Raw genomic sequence first — 20704 nt, 5'->3', positions numbered from 1 at the left:
GTTTACCCAACTCCTTACTTTAATATCTTACTTTAATATTCTCTTCCTACTATCAAAGTTTGGTAAGGGGAAGTGCCCACCCCCTGGAAAACCCTTCCCAGACTGGGAAGGGAAGTGCTTACCCAGAGGCCTGCTCCACTACCAGATCGGGCATTCCTGGAGGTGTCCCCACCTGCTGGGCTATCACCAGCTCTGGGTCCAGGATAAAAATCTCGTCCTGCGAAATTTCAGTCACAAAGTGCAAATGTTCCTGTTAGAACGAGATACAGAGTAAAAAAAGAATCATTGTCCATCTGCCAGGAGGCCAAACTGTCTGTCAGAAAGGCAGAAGAAGAATGACCCTTCCTGAAGGGTACCAGTTGGAATCTTCCAGTAGATAGACACAACCTCATACTTTTCTCCTCCAACTCTCAAGGTTCAATCTTTTGTTGACTTCACTGGACTTCAGATTTCCCCATCAGTCTGCAGCAAGTATCAACTCCATAACAAGGCTTACATTGCTGGTTCCATCTCTTCTCCACTGGTCTCTGTTCTATGTTCTGCCAACACCTAAGCAACACCTCAGTGGAAACATGATGGATCTTCACTTTCGTTCCCAAAGAGACAAGGGGGAGACGGGAAATAGCAAACCCATGGGCATTTATAGTAATATAATGAAAGCTGTGCAAAACCTGGAGCAGGGTGGGGAACCTAAGGCCTGGGAGCTGGGTGCAGCCCCCAGCTTGCCTGGATCCAGCCCCAAGACTCAGGGTTCTCCCCCAGCATTGGGGAGCCAGTGCTGGCACTTCAGCCTCCCCGCCATCCACCCATTGAGCTGGAGCACACAGAATCTACTAGCCTGGGCCTCATTAGGCTACATCTACACTGCAAGGTTATTTTGGGATACTACAGTATCCCGAAATAGCTATCCCACATCTTAACAGCAACCCTCTTATTTCAGGCTCGCCATTCTGACATTTCTGTAAACCTCATTCTACGAGGACTAAGGGACATTTTCGAATAGCAGGTTATTTTGAAATTTGGTGCTGTATAGGCAGCGCCAAATTACAGAATAAGCTATTTCAAAATAAGATACAGTTTGCGTAGCTCAAATCGCGTATCTTATTTTTAACTACAGTGCAGTGTAGACGTAGCCCTAGGCCAGTGGTCACCAACCAGTAGATCAGGATCTACTGGTAGATCTCGGGACCTTTGACAGGTGATCATGACAGGTTTATCCAGGAGGCTATTCAGTGCCAGCACTTCATCTGCCCTCTAAGCACTGCTATGTTGCTCCTGTCCTCTACTTTGGAGGTGCTCCCCACCCTCAGGAGCCTCCTGCTTGCTGTGCAGGGCACAGGAAGAAGGGGCACTGATGTTAGGGTGCCCCTTCCCCTCCCTGTACCCCATCTCCACAGAGCAGAGGAGAGCAGGGATGCAGAGAGTTTGCTGACTGCTTTTGGGAGTAGTGCATGGCCAGGGTAAGAGTGAGTCTGTCTTAGCCCCCTGCACCACCACCCAGAAGTCACCTGTGGACCCTGCATTCTGAACCCTGGCCCCAGTCCTTGAACCCCTCCTGCATCCCAAACTCCCTCCCAGAGCCAGCACCCTGAATCCCCTCCTGCACCTCAACTCCCTGCCCCAGCCTTAGCTTAGAACCCCTCCCACGCTCCAAATCCTTTAGCCCAAGATCAGTGTCTGTATCCCCTTCCCTACCCTCTACCCCCACACTGATAAAAGTGAGTGAAGATGGGGAAGGGAGGGAGGATGGAGTGAGCGGGAGCAGGGCCTTGGAGAAGAGGAGGGAAGGAGGCAGGGCAAGGTTGTTTGGGTTTGAAGTAGATCCTGCATTGCACTTACATTCAAAAAGTGATCTCATGCTTAAAAAGGTTGGAGACCACTGCTCTAGGGAATGTGGGGAGTGTCTTTTCTCTGTCAGGGGCCATGTCAGTGAGGGGGGGGGGGGTTGCTTCTCACTTGTGTACAGCCCCTGACTGATTTTGATGCTGAGCCCCTGACTCTAAAAAGGTTCCTCACTCCTGCTCTAGAGCAGTGGTCCCCAACCTTTTCAGGTTGGCGGGCGCCAGGGGGCGGGGACACTTGCCCGCCCGGGGCCGGCTCCTCCCCCCCCATAGCCACGCGCCCGGGGCTGGCTCCCCCCCCCCATAGCCACGCGCCCGGGGCCGGCTCCCCCCCCCACCCATAGCCACGCGCCCAGGGCCGGCTCCCCCCCCCCCCCATAGCCACGCGCCCGGGGCCGGTGCTCCCCCCGTAAGCGCCGCGGGGCCAAGGCCGGGGCCGGGGCCGGGGCCGGGGCCGGGGCCGGGGCCGGGGCCGGGGCCGGGGCCAGGGCCAGGGCCAGGGCCAGGGGGCGGCGCCCCCGGGGGTGGGGCCGGGGCCGGGGCCAGAGCTGGCAAGGGTACGTGCGGCGCCCTCGGTGCCGGGACCGGCCATGCGCCCGGGGTTGGCACCTGCCAGCCCAGATTGCTCCGCGGGCGCAAGTAAAGAGCCCGGCGGGCGCCATGGCACCCGCGGGCACCGGGTTGGGGACCACGGCTCTAGACGTTTGAACCACATTTCATTTCATCTACTTCACTCTGCTTGTGAGTTTCAGGTTCTCCAAATGTTAAAGTAAAGCTTCATTCAAGCAGTCTCCTGGCTTTTTGTTGAAACATCAGCTTGAATACAGACATCACTTCTCACAGTGATCCACAGTGATTGCACCTGGGACCTCTGATTTACAAACATAACCCACCACAGGTTGGGCCTCTCTGGTCCTGGCCCATGCTAAACCGCTGTCCCCCCAATAGGGTTCCAGGGTCCCACTGCTGCTTGGTCACTCCAGGGCCAGAGCTGCTACTGGGGCTGGAGCTTCCTGGCTGCCACCAAGGCCAGAGCTGCACGGCCGCTGCTGGCCCCCTGCTACTGCTCAGCTGTTGGGGCCAGATTTTCCCACTGCTCCCCCCACCTCCTCCCCACACATGGGACTCCCAGCTGAGTCACCAGCCCCCTCCTGCCCCATGCCCAGACCTCCCTATGCCTGGACTCTAGTCCAGGAACATCTGTAGTCCCACCGGATGTTGCCAGATCAGAGAGTCTCAATTAAGGGAGGTACAACCTGTGCTGCTCAAGCTACAGGACCATCTCCATCAACTGGAAGACAGTAGCAGACTCAGGAGACTTTGTCACATGGTCCAGAAGAGGGACAAAGACACACCTTCCCAGTGTGTTACAGTTGCATGATTTTGATGCAAAACTATTACATTGCTCAGCTTGTTTACAAATTAAGTCCAGGGTCATAAATTACTCTTATTGTCAGTTTTGAAATAAAACCTGAAACCAGTGGAGTACAATTTTTTCTGTTTCTTTGTGAGCATTTTATACAATTCTAATCATAATTCTCAATTTGTAATATCCGCAGCTATCCAATGTCATACACAGAAGATTAGGTTTTTAGGTTTGTTATAAACAGCAGAAGAGAAACTGATAAAGATTCTGTTTGCACACTCATGTCCTTAGAAATAGAGGATAAGCAAAAGGGATAGAGGAAACTATTTGAACATCAAATTGCTTGTAGATAGTAGGGCAGATCTTCAGTAGGTATAAAACATCATTGACTTCAGTAGAGCTATGTCAATTTACACCTTCTGAGGATCTGGCTCAAAATATATTTCATTTTTCCTTAAGGCATCAGCAAAATTTTAAGACATACAAGAACAAATACAGATAATTCATTTTAAACTGTATCTGACAATGCTTTAAAAAGATTTATTGATACAGGAAACAGATGGAAGTTTACCTGAGATCTGTCAATATGGTAAAAACGATCAGCAGAAGTTGCTGCAAGAAAGAGAAGCAACAGTGACGTGTTAAAGAAAAAGATCTGAGCAGAATTGAATCCACAATGTAAACTGGGCAAAGGTTGGCTGTCAAATAAGGCAACTTGGACTTCAGTAGAGTCTTGCCAGCTTTTCACAAGTACTAATGTGTAGATTTTAAAGGCAGAGTTTAACAAAAGTCATGGCACTTAATTAAAAAATCCAATCACAAACAATCACACACTGAAGAGTCACTGTGAAGTTTCATATATTTTATGATAAAAATAAATAATATCACAGGTGTTATGTAGTGTTTTTCATCAGTAGATCTCAAAGCACTTACAAAGGAGGCAAGTGAAATTCTTTACCTGTGTTGCTAACACTGCTCAGCAAACACTGCTAAACAATTTATTTGTTCTGACTATGTTCATACCTATTCCTATTCCCCCTTTGTGCTAATATTTCTAGCAAATGATTTTTTGGCAGTAAAGTTCATTGAATCAGCACATTTAAAGCAAATAATGCAAAGGCATGGAAAGCGAATTTCAGATTTGTAATAAGAAGCAATCATACTAGAAATCTAATACAAAGAGCTCTTTTCCATTCAGGGAACAAAAACATCACCATATGATTTATGTGTCCAACCAAATCAGCTCAATTTTTATATCAAATAAACCAAAATGCTTGTGAACAACCTGAAGATCAAGTAATAGGCCGATAATACCGATTTGCAAAGAAATTCAAAAAAATTACATTTTGTTCATGGCAAATTCAAAGAGAAAAAGGGGAAAGTCATTTAGTATTATTTGCCCATTTTTAGCTATGGAAGCAATTTGGATTATTAAAACTGAAAGCATTTGAACTGTCTACGTTGTTTTTCACAATCTATGGTGTTTACTTTATGCGTGGCACTTACTTTGGGCAATGAAAGTACAGACTTGCTAGCTTCACTTTGGAGTTTTTATGCAGTAGCATTTTTCTGCTGTGTGTCAATTTTCAACATTGTAGAAGAACATTGTAATCCAAAGAGGCCAAACATGAACCAAAACCAACAACTACAAAAAAAATCTGTCTGCAAAGACTATTTCAGCCATGTGAAAGAAAACAAAAGAAGAAAGAGCATATCTGAAGCAATCAAGGAAAGACTGTAACTACTGAGGACAAAAGTCACAGCTCATATATGCTAGAACAAGGCGCTGTCCATTTTAGTTGCTAATTTTAGAGATCTAAATGCTGATGCAGACTGGGGGAGGGGGGTGGTTGGGGGTGTGACAGATTTGTCAGTCTCCTGGGCAAGGCGGGGGGGGGGGGGGGCTGGCTCTGCGTTCCCAGAAGGCGCAGAGTTGGAGGCAGCTAGCCCTCAGCGGTGCCTGAAGAGCATTGTGTGGTGGTCCTCTGCCCCACCCAGCCCTTAGCACCACCGCCTGGTGCTCCAGCAGCAATTTAAAAGGCCTGAGGCTCCAGCTGGGAGTCCCGGGACCCTTTGAATTGCTGGTCGTCGGGTAGTTACCTGCTTTGCCTGCCTGCCTTGTTGGTGGGCCTGGGTAGACCCCAGGTGAACTGGGTAGCTTTGACAAAACCAGGGCAAGCTATAGGTGTAGAGTTCTCCACAGTGCTACAGTGAGTTAGAGTGAAATCTCAGACCGAATGTGGGCTTCATTTTCATAACCTCTAGAATATGTAAAGGGAAAAAACTAAATAGCTATGTGGCATTCACAATGCAGAGCAAAGGTCTGTTATCAACAGATGTGGCTATACCAGGGACAAAATAGATTCCTGAGCAACTTGCTGTTGCTTTCAAAAAGAGCAGCCAGCAAGAGGGGTGCAACTTCACAGCCCACGGCAACGAGCCTCCCAGCCCAGGTCAACAGACATGGGCTTGTTCTACCATACTAAAACCAGCTGCATAGGTGTTTTGGTGTAGGGTGGAGTTTGGCACTGAAGCCTACAGATAGCAGTGGGCATTAGCAACTGAAAGGCACTGCTGTGGGCTGCCACAGGCTGTACTGATCTAAGTGCTGCTGACCACAGCACACAGACCACTCACCTGGGCCTCTAGCTGCACACAAGGTAAAGGCCTTGCTCTGCTCCTGAGAAGGAAAGAAGCAACACCCACCTCCTCCTTACCTGCCTCGCACAGCAAAGGGCAGCACCTGGCCATTACACCAATAGTTTTGGAAATAAAAGTCTCTCAGTGTGTGTCAATGACAAGAGCTCATCATAGCACCATTGGCAGATACGCTTACCATCTAGGAAGCACCATCTAGGAGAGAGCCTCTGAACGGAAAGTACTCGTGGAAAGGAACCTTCCTGATCCTGAGTATGGGGGAAGGAAAGAAGATTGTTGAATAAACTCTTTTGTTTAAAACTGGATTATTTACCTATTTTTCTTTGCTGACTTTTCTCTAAAGGTAAAAGCTAATTTAATAGGTAGCAGGTTTAAAAGAAATAAAAGGAAATTTTTCTTCACACAGCGCACAGTCAACTTGTGGAACTCCTTGCCAGAGGAGGTTGTGAAGACCAGGACTTTAATAGGGTTCAAGAAACACTAGATACACTCATGGAGGTTAGGTCCATCAACACTTCTTAGCCAAAATGGGTAGGAATGGTGTCCCTAGCCTCTGTTTGTCAGGGACTGGAAACTGGTGATAGGAGAGGGATTACTTGATAATTACCTGTTTCTGTTCATCATGTCTGGGGCATCTGGCATTGGCCACTGTCGGAAGACAGGTTACTGGACTAGATGGATCTTTGGTCTGACCCAATATGGCCATTCTTCTTTTCCTATGTTCTTATGTTCTAATTAACCCAATCCTGCTTTTCTAGATATCAGTCCCCATGTAAACTGATCTTCTTTGTGGCATTGCTGACACCAGTCAAATCCTTCAGTATCCACCCTCTTCAGTTCAGAGACCTCAAAAGCCCCTCGTCAAAGCTAGCAAAGTTACATATTATGTCACATGAGCATTACTCATTTATGGTGGTGGAGACAATTATGAATATCAAGTTGTGAGGAGTCTAAAACAGATATATCAATAAGGATATATTTACACAGCAAAAATAAGTGTGTTCTGAATCAGGTTAGCTAACATGGGTTAAAAGAGCAAGAGAGAATAGCAACTCAGCTTTTAAGAAACTCAGATTAGGAATTTGAGTGAAATTCTGTAGGGCATCCTGGGACTGAATCAAGTGCTAATCTGAATTACAACCCAAGTTATCTCATTTTCTCAGCTATTTAATCCCGGTTAGATAAAATACAGGTTCATGCCATACTTTACATTTTACAATATAGATATGCCATTACACATCTGTCTCCATCCTGATCACCATGCTTGTATGTCGTGTCCTTGTGCCTCATCTACCTTTCTATTTCTCGTCTTTATGCTCATGAGGTTAGGGGCATGTCTTCTTCTGTGTTTGGAAACATTTGCACTTTTGGGCACCCCTGTAATTTGAACCAATGGCAATAATAATCCATTCACACAACCATCCTTCTGGCTGAAGAGAGATTGCCTCTCAGAGCCTAGCAATGTCACTAGCAGAACTGCCCAGAGGAGACTTACTAAGTTGAAATAATGAGGCTTCCCTTGTGCATAATAGCACCAAAGAGCTGAACGTACTGGCTCTGCACCACTTTCAGTCTTGCCTGATCTGAGGAGCCAAGAATGGATGTCACAACATGATCTATTAGATGGGGCTGTGTTGTGCTGCCACCAGACCAGCAAGCAGGCTGATTGCAACACTATGCTGAATGATTCACCAGCACAGCAGATGATCCGGTCCAAGGGCAAACTCACACTTCTATACATTTAAGGCCAAATTCTGCTCTGATTTACATCTAGAGTAGTGATGTCTGGTAGGGTTGCATGGGGTGTAAATCAGGAAAGAATCTGGCCCTAAATTAGGATGCACAATGAATAAGGACACCAGTTTATGATCTGCATGCAGGGAATGAGGACAGTTAACAGCCCAAAGGGGAGGGAAGGTTCCAGCTGAGAAACCATTGTTTTACATGGAAACCACAGAGTGCTATTAGTTTTGTTTTGTTTCAACTACTTTTTGTTTAAGGATCCTGCACCAGAAAATGAGTTAGAGAATCACAGAGTATAAAGCCAGGAGGGACCATTATGATGCTCTAGTCTGATCTGCAAAACACAGCCCATAGAATTCCACCTAGTGATTCTTTCATCAAGCCCCGAACTTTTATTTGAGTTACAGCAGTGGTTCCCAAACTTCCCAGCAAGGCCGCCCACCAACCACATCGTCTCTTTTATGCGACCCGCTCAGGCTCCAAATTTGTGGGCCCAAAATTAGGTCAGCGTCTTTCTCCCCTGCCACTGCTACCTCCTTCTCCTTGCCTTTCCAGATGGTCATTGGCCACTCATAGTACCACCTTCCACCCTGGCACTCTGCAACCCTACTCTTGGCCCAGTGCAAAGGGAAGGCCCTGAAGTGGATACAGTAGAGCAGGGGCGACCATGATACAGCCTGGATTAGCCTTGCGGGGGCGGGGGGAGTGCATGAAGTCTCTCACCCCCCAGGGACGCATGGCCCTGAGCAGCACATGGAGGGAACCCGTGTTTCTGGGGCTGCTGCAAGAGGGAGCCTGCCTCAGAGACCCATAGAACTGTTGGCTGGGAGCTGCCTAAGGTAAGTGACTCCTGGCCAGAGCCTGCATCTTGCACCCTAGTCCCTCCTACTTCTTAACTCCCTGCCCCAGGTCATTACCACTCTCTGCCATAGGTCACCACCCAAATCATCTGCACACTGCCACAGATCACAATTCCCTCCCACAGCCTGCATCCCCCGTTACACTCCTCCCCCAGGTCAAAATTCACTCCTGCACCCCTACTCCCTCTTGGACCCAGGAGCCCAATCCCCTGCCCAAAGTCACAACCTCCTACTTTACCTAAACTCCTTCTCAGACCCCATATCCTCTTCTGCACCCCAATCCCCTACCCCGAGCTCCCTTCTGCACCCAAACTCCATCCCAAAACCCACGCTCCCTCCACTGTGAAGTGCGGCCCTTGACCATTTTCCAAAATCTTAGAGTGGCCCCCCCCATCAAAAATTATTTCCCATCCCTGCAGTAGAATGGGCACACACTACCCTCACCCCACAGTGTCACTTCCTCTCCCACATGGCTGGACTCAGCTTCTGGCTCTGGGCATTGTGACCTGTTGTAGGAGACCATAGCACCACTCAGGTTTGACTTAGTCACCACTCTGTCATGTTGGAGGGGCATCTGAACCAAATTTGGGTGAGCAGCACTGTAACCCTGCATGCCAGGATGCAATCCCCAGAGCACGAAACTAGTCCCAGCACCATGGGATGAGTGCTGCTGTTGCAGAATTAGTGTGGAGCAGGCTCACTTTACCCCCTCCTAAAAGACCTCATCGCCACACTGGGCTCAACCCACCTCCAACCATCCTACAACCCACCATGTGGCAAACACTTAGCTAGAGTATATTTTTAGAAAGACAACCTTGATTTAAAGACTTCAGATGATGGAGAACACATCATACACTTGGGTAATGGCAATTACCAGTGATTAATTACCTTCCCTATTGAAAATGTTATTTGGAGGAGAAGAATGGGTCTGCTTAATACACAAAAGGGAAGCAGTATTAGGGATAGGAGGTAATAAAATAGGAAGTTTCAGTTTATTGTGCACAAAAACACATTTGGAATTTTGATACATATATTGTCAAGTACTTTATTTAATAGTTTTTAATTTTTGTGGATTTATTTGCCAATATTTGTAACATTTAGAAATGTGGAAACAACATTTATTCTCCTATGGATACTTTAGTTTTTCTGCTTTGCAAATGCTGATTTGTTTTCCATCAATCTGAGATATTTCTAAGGTGGCTGTTCCCTTCATTTCGAAGCAGTGAACAAAATTAGGAAGAAACCAAAGACTATGGGAGGGGGGAATGGTGTTTCACCAACAATTTGTTGGTTTGGTTGTAAATTCCTAGGGAAAACCTCCAAATGACCTGAATGAGGTTGTACTTTCAGCTAAACTCTAGATAAATGGAACCTCTGGTTGATCAAATCACAAGACACATCTCCATATGTCACTGAATATGATGCATCACATTTAACTAAAAGTAGTAGATGCTTTCTCGACCACTGGAAATTTAATTTGGTTATTCCAGTACTGTACACATACACACATTCTTGGATTCCCCAGTATTCTTGGTTAGCAGCGTACTTGCACTCTCTAGACGCTGTTTACAATAAGCTGTTCCATGATAAGTGTTTAATGATTTGATGGACTGTGTCTTGTTTTTCAGCCAGGTAAATGCATATTAGTTTGGCACAAAGCAATTGCAAGTTGTTGACAACTTTGCTTGGCAGCCCACCAGATTTTGTAAGATTCATCTTATTAGCTTCTGCCTGGGGGCTTAATTTGCCCCCTGTCTGTCTATTATTGGCTTCTTTTCCTGATTATCCAAGAGGAAAAAGCTAAAGCTGCTCCAGACAACTCAGTGCACTCAAAGATTTGGCAGTTTGCTAGGATCTCAACAGCAACCTCTTGTCTGAGTTGCTTCAGGTTTACAGGTTTCACTGTCAGTGAGTGTCTTCCAGCTAGTAGGGAGGGGATGTGACCCTATGTCACTGAAGAGAAGTACCCCTCTCCTACTCAGACAACTCCATGTGCCAGTATTGAGCCCCTGGCTGGACGGGGCTCATTAAGCAGCCGAGGGACTGTGCTGCCATTCAACTTACGGTATGTCTACACTAGCCCCCTAGTTCTAACTAGAGAGGCTAATGTAGGCATTCGAAGTTGCAAATCAAGCCCGGGATTTAAATATCCTGCACTTGATTCAGGGCGGATAAGAGTGCCTCGGGGCCCTGGGCAGCACAATTTCGCGGGGCCCCCCTCCCTTTGACACGGCGCATGCGCCGTGGTGCCGCAGCGCATGCGCGGGACTTCTGCAAGCGCAGGGCCTGGGGCAGCCGCCCCACATCCACCGCTGGCTTGATTTGCATCTTCCCAGCCGGTCGCCATTTTTGAAATTTACAAGTCCAGACTAACTGCCCACATCTACATGCGGCAGGGACCTGTTAGTTCGAAATAAAGCCCTAGTTCAAACTACCTGTTAAACCACATTCCAGGAGGAATAACAGGTAGTTCGAACTAGGGCTTTATTTCAAACTACCGGGTCCCTGCCGCGTGTAGACGCAGGCAGTTAGTCTGGACTTGTAAATTTCAAAAAATGGCGACCAGCTGGGAAGATGCAAATCAAGCGCAGGATATTGAAATCCCGGGCTTGATTTGCAACTTCGAATGCCAACATTAGCCTCCCTAGTTCGAACTAGGGGGCTATTGTAGAGATACCCTTAGAGGGAACACTGCCCCAGTGTGCTCTGCTTATGTGCGTACAGGTTGATCCTCTCTAGTCAAGCACCTGTGTGACCTGACTTGTGCTGAACAAGAGAATTTGCAGAACCATGGGAGGACAGTATTGTCTAGCAGTATTATCAACATTGCCACTGCTTACTGAGCATTTAGAAGACATTTAGGGGTAAATCAGAGCTAAACAACAACACAGAACCCTGAGAGCCAGGACCTGTGGCTGTAAACAAACTTTATGGGACCACAGGAAACTTGGCCACACCCATGATAAGTGGACATCCAGCTAGCTAAAATCATGCTGGACGATGGATGTTGCCAGACCAGAGCATGCCAGACTAGAGAAGTTCAACCTGTACTTTCATGATGTGGCTTAGCGGTTTAAGCATCAGGTGTGAAGCACATGGAAACATGTAAAGCTCTTTGGAACCTGACATCTGTGACTAGCAGGCCTGACTCAGCCCTTATGCTTCTGAGTGCCTCACAAACAGCGTTCCCTGTAAGCTAAGTGCTTGTGCAGCTACTCATGAAAGATTCCACTGTTACCCAGCTGATTAGCAGAGTGCCCACAGCTAAGTTTGTGTTTTTCCTGGTGGTACACATCTGCATGTGTCTCAGCACACATAGTAAAATTTATTCTGCACACGGATGGAAACCATTAGAGGGAATGTTGCTCACAAATAATTGGAAATGATGGATAACAATAAGCATCTTTCTCCCCACTCCATTGGCAGGAGAAACAGTATCCTTAGTTTATAGGTTTTTTTGTTTGCGCAAGTGAATGGATGTGTGGTGCATCTATAACTTATTGAGTGAAACTACAGCCTAGAGGATTTTTATGTATTTATTTGTCTGTGTGTGTGTGTGTGTGTGTGTGTTTGATAATAGGGTGAGGATTAGCAAAAAAGCATCAGAGGATGAAAATGAGGAGGAATCTAAGATAATTGATGTACATCAGAGGGGGAGAGGGTATGAGGAGGGACTGAAGCAGACATGGGCACAGATCCCAGGAACTTATCAGAAGAAGCAATGGAAAGGATGACATTGTCAGGAGGAAACTCGTATCACAAATCTGCACATGCTTCCTCCATTACTTCACTGAGGGCAGCCCGCCTCAGTAGCTAAACCCGGATGTACAGATATCACTCATATGTGAATGCATGAAATGTATCTGAGTAACAAACAGATTGGGAAAAAAACCCATCTAGCAGCAATTTTCAAATTTGCAGCAAGCTCACTGATAAGACTTTATGCTGACTCTCCTCATTTCCAACAGCAGAGGAAGCCCAAGAGAGAAATGTGAGTGCTTATGAGATCTAAAAGTGCCTGTGAAACCTTATTAATGGGATATGAAGACAAGTCTACCCACTGAAGCACTTTACTCCTGTTCTTGCCCTGATTTCTCTTCCTTTCCATAATTTATAGTTGGTTGCCAACAAAATATGGAACAGCCCACAAATTAAGATAATAAAACAGTTTGTAGTGAGAACCCACTGAGAATATACAAATGCCTGAACGATCAAGGATAAACAAGCACAGAAGACAAAACATAAAGGCAGTGCCATTCAAAATGAAACATTATAAAGTATTGATAGAGGCTTCAAGCTGACTTGCACTTCCAGAGCCAATTAGGTGATTCATTTCTACAGAGCCGATAACTCCAGGGGTCAGAGTTATATCAGTGCTGTGGGGAGGATGATCTCTGACATTTCACATTTTGGCTACTCTGGTTTGCACCTGCACATACATGCTCAGATAGACAGCATTTTATGTCCTGCTGTTTCCTTTGTATGAAGCAGCCAGCAGCCAGTATGGTAATATTGGATATATACTCTTTTATAATGAGCTAAACAGAATTATTGTCTAATGTTCTGGGCACTAACATTGCTTTTTAACCCTTAGTACCTGGAAGTGGCTGACACAAATAACAACAGTATGATGTTGAAATCAGAAGGGGAACAAGAGAACCAATAAATGACCGCTCCAAAAAAACCCTTCTAAATAATTTTTTCCAAATGTACATTTTCTACTAGGGCTCAAGGCATAGCTTGGGGATTATGCCTAACTGAACTCTAACAGCACCCATCACTGATCCTCCAAAATAATGTGTTCCTGAACCATAATGGACTCATAACTACAGTGTACTTGAGTGCTTTCAGTGATGTAATTAATACCCTTAGTACCTACTGATTTCAGTGGGAGTTGGAGGCAATAAACCCTTAAAAAGGTGCTCAGCACCTGGCAGGTTTCAGCACTATGGTTTGGATTCTATCCCAGTAGATCTTTACCACACCATTACTATGTTTTTACTAATCCACTGCCAATGGAAAATTACTTCAAAAGACAAAAAACTTAATCTCAGATGAGCAGTTCCTGTGATATATTCTATTCAGATCCCTGTTTTCAAATTAACAGTGGTACACTGGACAGAATGATTAATTTCACAAGAGTATTTCCTAATATAGAACCAGATATACTACCCCAAACACAGTATCTTGGTTATCACATATGACAACGTAGTTAAGAAATATATACTGGAGGCCTAATTTTCAAAACTGGACTTCAAAATTGCAAATACAAATGGAAACCATGCCGCACAGCATTCTGTTTTATGTGCAAAAGAAAGATTTCCAGGCACAGTTTAGACAACCAGCTTCTAAAATATATCTGTGTGAATCAATGTAAAGCTGGGATAGATGCACATTCTGATCTATGTGGTTATAAATGTTCCAGGATTGCTGGAGGTTTTTTCTTACAATGACATACTGTATTATTTCAGGCTACTGGCTGTGTCTGATATTGTATGATTGTTTCATCTATCAGAATAAGTGAGAATATCAATTCAGGTTTCGCTATTTGTCCTACGACCAAACTCTACAAACCACTAATTTGAGACAAAATGCAATGGTGCTGCGGAAAAACCTACATTATAATGTTGTGTCAACCCCAAATAATTATGAGAACAATTCCACAATCCGGGGCATGCTACATAAGTGACTGTTTGGTGAAGATTCAGAAACTCATCTTAAAATCTGGGATATATGGCAATTTAAGGCTAATATAAAATGAACTTTCTATTCAAAGTCCAGCTTCACATATGAGAAGTACAATCTGAATTCAAACATAATATCAACTCCTGGCAGAGACTAACTTTTCTCTATACCATAAGGGTGCATCTACACTACACCCATAGCTCAAAATAAGCTATGCAAATTTGAGCTATGCAAATCGCATAGCTTATTTCAAGTCAATTTCAAAATAGCTTATTTCAAACTTTGGTGCTGTCTAAATAGCACTTATTTAGAAATAAATCGCTATTCCAAAATGTCCCTTACTCCTCGTGGAATGAGGTTTACAGAGAGGTTGGAATAGAGAGCCTATTAGATTTTGAAATAATGGGCACGCTCAAAAGATGCGGAATAGCACAGTATACTGAAATACCACTGCAGTGTAGACGTAGCCTAAAGAATTAAAACAAGAAGTATTCTTCATATTTTACCTGATAGTGAACTCTCTGCGTAGTAGTCGTTACTGATTGCAGGTCCTAATGGATGAATAAAAGGAAATGGCAATGACAATGAATCCAGAACCAGTGTACAAACTCCACTCAAGAGATGCCCACACTAGCTCCACCCAAGAAGAATGTAAAGTTACAGTGGGGGAGGTCTAGGTTGGATATTAGGAAAAACTATTTCACTAGGAGGGTGGTGAAGTACTGGGATGGGTTAACTAGGAAGGTGGTGGAATTTCCATCCCTAGAGGTTTTTAAGTCCCGGCTTGACAAAGCCTTGGCTGGGATGATGTAGCTGGGATTGGTTCTGCTCAATGACCTCCTGAGATCTCTTTCAACCCGAGGATTCTATGATTTTATGAAAACCACAAAATAATTTCAAAACTATTTATTCACATACTTTAGACAGTATGCGCTTTCATCAAGTTTGAAACTCTTTTGTGCTCACTTCCAACAAACCTTCCAGCAAATAACTTCAATGGTGGTAGGCCTTACACATTCAGAGGTTTTTAAGTTAATACTGAGGATCTTTGTGGAAAGCAAATTTTGCATTTTGAACTTTTTGACACAGAAACCCATTTGTTAGAGCCCTGTGAGCATACAACGTTTGAATCTGCATCCGAACTGCAAACATGGTCTGCAGAGGCAGATATTCACAGAAATAAGAGCTGCTATGTTCATCCTAAGAGGGAATAATGACATGCCAGTGACCTGTGTTCCCCTATCACAACAGAATACATTTAGAATACTCATAACAAACTACATGCAAACAAGAATTATTAGCAGTGGCTTTTCAACAAATATTTTGGAATATGTTTTAAATTTAAGGAAATCACAAATTACGCACAGATTCGTCTCACAGGTTTTACTACAACTTAACCTCAGCGAAGGCACAGTATTATGGCACTAATAGTGAGTTCCGAGGGGCTCTTTTATGTTAATAAGCATTCTGTCCAATAATCTAGACCCAAGATGTGATCTACCATAAAGGCAGATTAATCATTGGTCCTAAGATCAGGGATTCAATAGACATAAGGCTCCTTCCATCTTCCTGCGAGGCTTGCCCAGATAGCAAGTGTGGGTATGAAGGGGAGTCATAATACACTTAGAGGAGGCTACTCCTTCCCAACCTGGGAGTAAGTGGAGAGTGGTTGAGCCTTAGCCCTGGTCCATCCCCTCCCACACTGTGCTAGTCAATGGAGGTCAGCCAGTATAAGCAAAGGAAGTTAGAGAAGGCCTATAAAAGGCTGCTAACATAGCTCCCCCACAAACTGGAGCCAGGGATAACTGAGAATCAGGGCTTTTTCCATGCTGAGTGAAGCTACTTTCCATCCTTTACCCAGGGCTCTGAGCACAGGATTAATGCAGATCTTCATTTGTAAATTGTGAGGAAATGTCCTCCAAATCCCCTCCCTGCATCGCCATTGTCAAACCTATCTCTGTATTAAGATACAACGCACTTGTGTTTTGTAGTCCTGAAATATACTTGCTTTTTAAGAGTTCCATTTGCTGGTTTACACTCCCACCAATTTTTTAAAAATAAATACCTAATCTTAGTCTCCTAACTCCACATTTAGCCATCTAAATAAATAGCCACATTTTCACAAGGGCTGAACACTACAGCGGTTCCAAGTGACTTCAAAGGGAAGTTCAGCACATTTGGGCCATCACCTCAGGGGCCCTCCATATGGCTCTGGGAGCCTAACTCTGGCCTCTGTTTTTGAGGATCTTGAATGAAAATATCAAAGATTGATAAAATGCTGACCAGAAGGTAAAAGTAAAGTAAAAGCTATTATCACATCACATTAATGAGAATCCATTATCTTGGTTCTTATAATACTAATAATTTTAAATCTGTTTGATAGTTGCTTACTGGAGCATTTGGAGGTTCTAGCTTTGAGACTGTCATGTTTAATCAGCTCTTAAGAGACAATTTTTCAATAAAGTGCAGCACTTTTATTAACTCCATGACCCCTCAGAGTCAACACAGGCTTCTGGAAATATCTAGTTCATACTTGGCATGCTTGTAGCTTTACTGCAGATATTAGCCAAATCATTTCCATGCAGATATTGCACCACTGGCATAGTCAGCCCCATTTTAATACCACAATAGCTATCCTTCCATGAAAAACGGAGGTATTGTATTCCTAATCCTATTTCTTTTTGTTGAAGGACCGACATTATATCTGCAAGATTCTTGGGGCGTCCTATTATTCTGATCAAATTCTGGCATCAATAAATACAATCCAACTACTGTTCATTCTTTTCTTTGCTTTAAATTGATATTCTTTCACTTGCTTCCAAATATTGCGCAGTGCTGCTCATGAATTTATAATGGCTACCACGTTCCACCCTCAAGAAATTTTCATTTCAGGGGTGAGCAAAGCAAAGCAAAGCAAAGCATTTCTTATATATTACGTCTATAGTTATAATCCTGTAACACACTCAAACTTGAGAAAAGTGGGTCATAAATCAATAAGTAATAACTGAAATCCTCACTGACTCACCTCTTGTAGCCGGTCAATGTACATACGACAGGTCTCCAAGTCACAATCTCCTCGTACAACTATTATTCCCAAAGGTATGGCTGGGGGCAGCAAAGAGAACCCTTTATTAAAATTTCTTTCTACTTATGATAAATATTCTCAGTGTATTTTCCTTTTATTCCCCAATAAAATGTTACTATATAATTTTTAACATCCACTTAGAAACCTGATTCTATTTCTCCATCCCATTTTTCCATTCTGTATTTAAGTCATCTGTTTTTCTGTGTTGAGAATATTGCAGGCACTAATGTGACTAGTTTGTTTACATCCTTCTTTGTCTGACAATATTATCAATTATGCTGAGACATCAAAAGGAATAGTATCTCAACAAAGGAATTATTGGTGTTGAGTGTTTTGTTATGCATTGCAAAAAGCAATGATTATTTTTTTAATGAGACTCTGGAGCGCTTTTAAAACAATTTACAGTCAATGAAAGACAAACAGCCTTGGAAACCTAAAAGTTACATCTGTTTTCTAACCATTTTTCTTCCACTTTCCTCTGACGCTTTTTTTTATTAATCTATTTTGGAGCTGTGCACATTGATATGAAATTGTTGGGCTGTTTATGATCTCCTGTCTGGGCATTCTGATTTATTAATGTAGTTCCATGACCGACATTGATTTTATATTTCTGCATTTTTATTTATTTTAACAGAAAAACAACTAAAGCATTTGTATCAGAAGGCAAATGTAGCATGGACTTCATGATGAGCTACCAGGGGAACAGAGTACTTCAAATTTAAGATGGTCATCTTGACCGCTGATCATATATATTAAGCATTCAGAAGTTATGCCTTCCCAGATTATAAACTAGAGAGGGCAGAAAATGTTGTCAAAATATTTTTTCATTAAAAATTGTTTTTGAAAAAGAAGAAATGTGTTCACATCTCCATTTCCCCCACAAAAAAATCCATTTTTGCCAAAAATTTTCACATTTGTGTTGAAAACTCAAAAACTGGCAAACTACAAAATGTTTTTCCTGATGCTGTAAGCATCACTTTTAATGGCAGAAGTGCAGTCCAGTCCCTATAGCTATTCTGTTCTAGGCCCATTCAGTGAGCCTGCAAATGAGCTGCTAACTGGCTCTAGTAGGATCTCACCAAACAAGCAGGAGAAGGGAGACTCCAAAGTACTTGTATTTTTTAGATGGAGATGTTTAATAATGTGTTCCCTCTCCCTTGATAGGCTTTAACCAAGCAGTGCATCAGCAACTGGGGAGGCAGCAAAGAAAGAACAGAAAGGGTGTGTTAACACAGCAGGACTTAACTCAAAATAAGTTACGCAAATTGAGCTATGTCAATTGCGTAGCTTATTTTGAAACAGCTTATTTCGAAACTGGGAGCGTCTACACAGCACTTATTTTGAAATAGAGCACTCTTCCTCAACTTCCCTTACTCCTTGTACAATGAAGGTTACAGGAGTTAGAGGCTATGTCTACACTACAAAGATAAATCAGAAAAAGAAACACAATTTGCATATCTTTTTCCGATTTACTTCTGAAAGAGGCTTTTCCGAAATTTGGCCCTTCTACACGGGGCCAAATTTAGGGAAAAAAAACCTCTTTCAGAACATCCCTTCTTCCTAATAAAATGAGGTTTACAGAGATGCCGAAAAAATGCATCTACTTTTCCAACATTTTTTTTGGAAAAGGGGATGCATTTCTTGGACGCGGCAGAGCTTTTCCAGGATACTGCCGGTATCCCAGAAAAGCTCTGCAGTCTATACATAGCCAGAGTAAGAAGTCTTCCAACTTGACAGTATTTCGACATTATTTCAAAGGAACTGCTTACTGTGTAGAGGCAGGCTAAGTTATTACGAAATAACTAGTGTTATTTCAAAATAATGCTGCTGTGTAGATGTACCCAAACAGATTGGAATATTCATAGGAAATATTCCAAGAGAGAATGAGATCCTTATGTTCATGAACAATTTAGTTGATTGGATCACAAGGAGTCATGAACAGTTACTATCAACAGTAGAATAAATTGAAAAACTAACTGTGTTGCAGCTGCTCTTGTAATTGAAAAGGATATGATTAAGAGGGAGCCTGGGATGTTTGCCTATTGGGGAGCTCTTCACTCTGTTAAGAGTAGGAAACAAACAATGGCAAGAGATAAGGAGAAGACAATCCTTGTGGTTCATATTCTCCAGGCCCACTAAGGCAGGCTAGAGAATTGTAGCACTCTCAGATTAGGAAGGAAGAGTTCTGCAGCATTCAAGCTCTGGTCAAGCTCTGCACAAGGCCCAATGGCCAACACAGACCAGAGCCATAGCATTAACACCACATTCAGCACTAACGATTATGAGCCTAAGAAAACAGCAGTGTGCGCGCTGTTGGGAGGTGGGGGTTGAGAAAGGAAGAATGAGTATGTGGGAGGAACGTTGCTGAGACCAATAAGGCGGAAAAAGAATCTCTCATATTCCTTCTGAAATAATGGATTAACACATTTCCTTCTAGCAAGCTCCCACTCTCACCCACATCTTAAATCTTACAAATGCCAGAAAGGAAGGATTTCAACGCTGATCCCTAAGATGTTTCATCACGGAGAAGACTTGGTGAGGCGAGCCTATAAAACAGTGCCAATAGTTATGTGCTTTTTATTTGTTCAGGTGCTCTGGGTACGGAATAATTCTCTTTGCTTGGTATTTATTATTGCTTAACCTGCCCTAAGAGGAGAACGGCAAGCACTCTGATGAATGTATTTTATCGCTGTTTAGTTTCAATTCTGTAGGTCCCGCTACAGCCTCTTCTGACATGGGTATTTTGTAATGTTTTACAGCAGTAATCAGTGAATCACAACAGATATCTATTAGGGCTCCAATAGCAACAATGCACAAAGGAGCTGTGTTGTTGGGTCTTAATTTTTCCTCTCTTTTTTTGGAATTCATTTTTTATTAACATTGTTTAAGAAATGTATGTGTCTAACTGGGACCCGAGACTTATCCTACTGAGACAATGCAGCTAACAAAGGACTGAAGTTATTAATTAACTAGACAGTAATAGCTCCTAATGACTAAGAGAGGAGGGACTTGTGAATGTGTGGAATTTTAAGGAAATCCATAAATCTTTCTGAGGTGAAAGTGATACTATGCAAGAGACAGTTCAGCTATGAAATTTTCGACAGCTGAGTTATTTGCATGGATGAAAGAAAAGCACAGAGTGCCTTTCAGTCTTTAAAGGTGGGAGAAAGAACATTATTCAATTATGTCCCATATATTCATTTCAACAGAGAACTGGTAAAGGAATTTTATAAAAATCGTAGTTCGGTAATTCTACCTAAGAAATGACAAGAGTGACATTTACAGTAGATTTGTATGAGCACCCTTGCTCTTACATATGAATTTTGGGCTAGTATGACCAATAACTGAAATGTTAACTGCTTATTTTATCAGGTAATAGTAATTACTTTCAATGTGCATGTCAGTGTTCATCCAAAATTCTCAGTACTCAGTACTGTGGTATCTCAGATAATATGGGATGGTGCCA

The 20704-nt window shown here is 43.4% G+C and overlaps 1 protein-coding gene across 7 annotated transcripts in view; it reads right to left on the bottom strand.

The window, feature by feature from the left end:
* The window catches only part of DGKI (diacylglycerol kinase iota), a 312169-nt gene that overhangs the window by 58309 nt on the left and 233156 nt on the right, over positions 1–20704 (bottom strand). For all 7 annotated transcript variants that reach the window (XM_075940048.2, XM_075940098.2, XM_075940058.2 and 4 more), the window contains 5 exons: positions 17179–17258; positions 14660–14704; positions 6044–6113; positions 3779–3819; positions 123–250 (listed from right to left, as the gene is read on the bottom strand). In XM_075940048.2, the coding sequence (XP_075796163.2) occupies positions 123–250; positions 3779–3819; positions 6044–6113; positions 14660–14704; positions 17179–17258 (364 nt within the window). The remainder of the gene's footprint in view (positions 1–122; positions 251–3778; positions 3820–6043; positions 6114–14659; positions 14705–17178; positions 17259–20704) is intronic.

This window comes from Pelodiscus sinensis, chromosome 1, assembly GCF_052426305.1.
Source record: "Pelodiscus sinensis isolate ZL-2025 chromosome 1, ASM5242630v1, whole genome shotgun sequence".
NCBI classification, from domain to species: Eukaryota; Metazoa; Chordata; order Testudines; family Trionychidae; genus Pelodiscus; species Pelodiscus sinensis.
The sequence above is the reverse complement of the archived record's forward strand: the minus strand, read 5'-3'. Positions and strand labels throughout refer to the sequence as shown.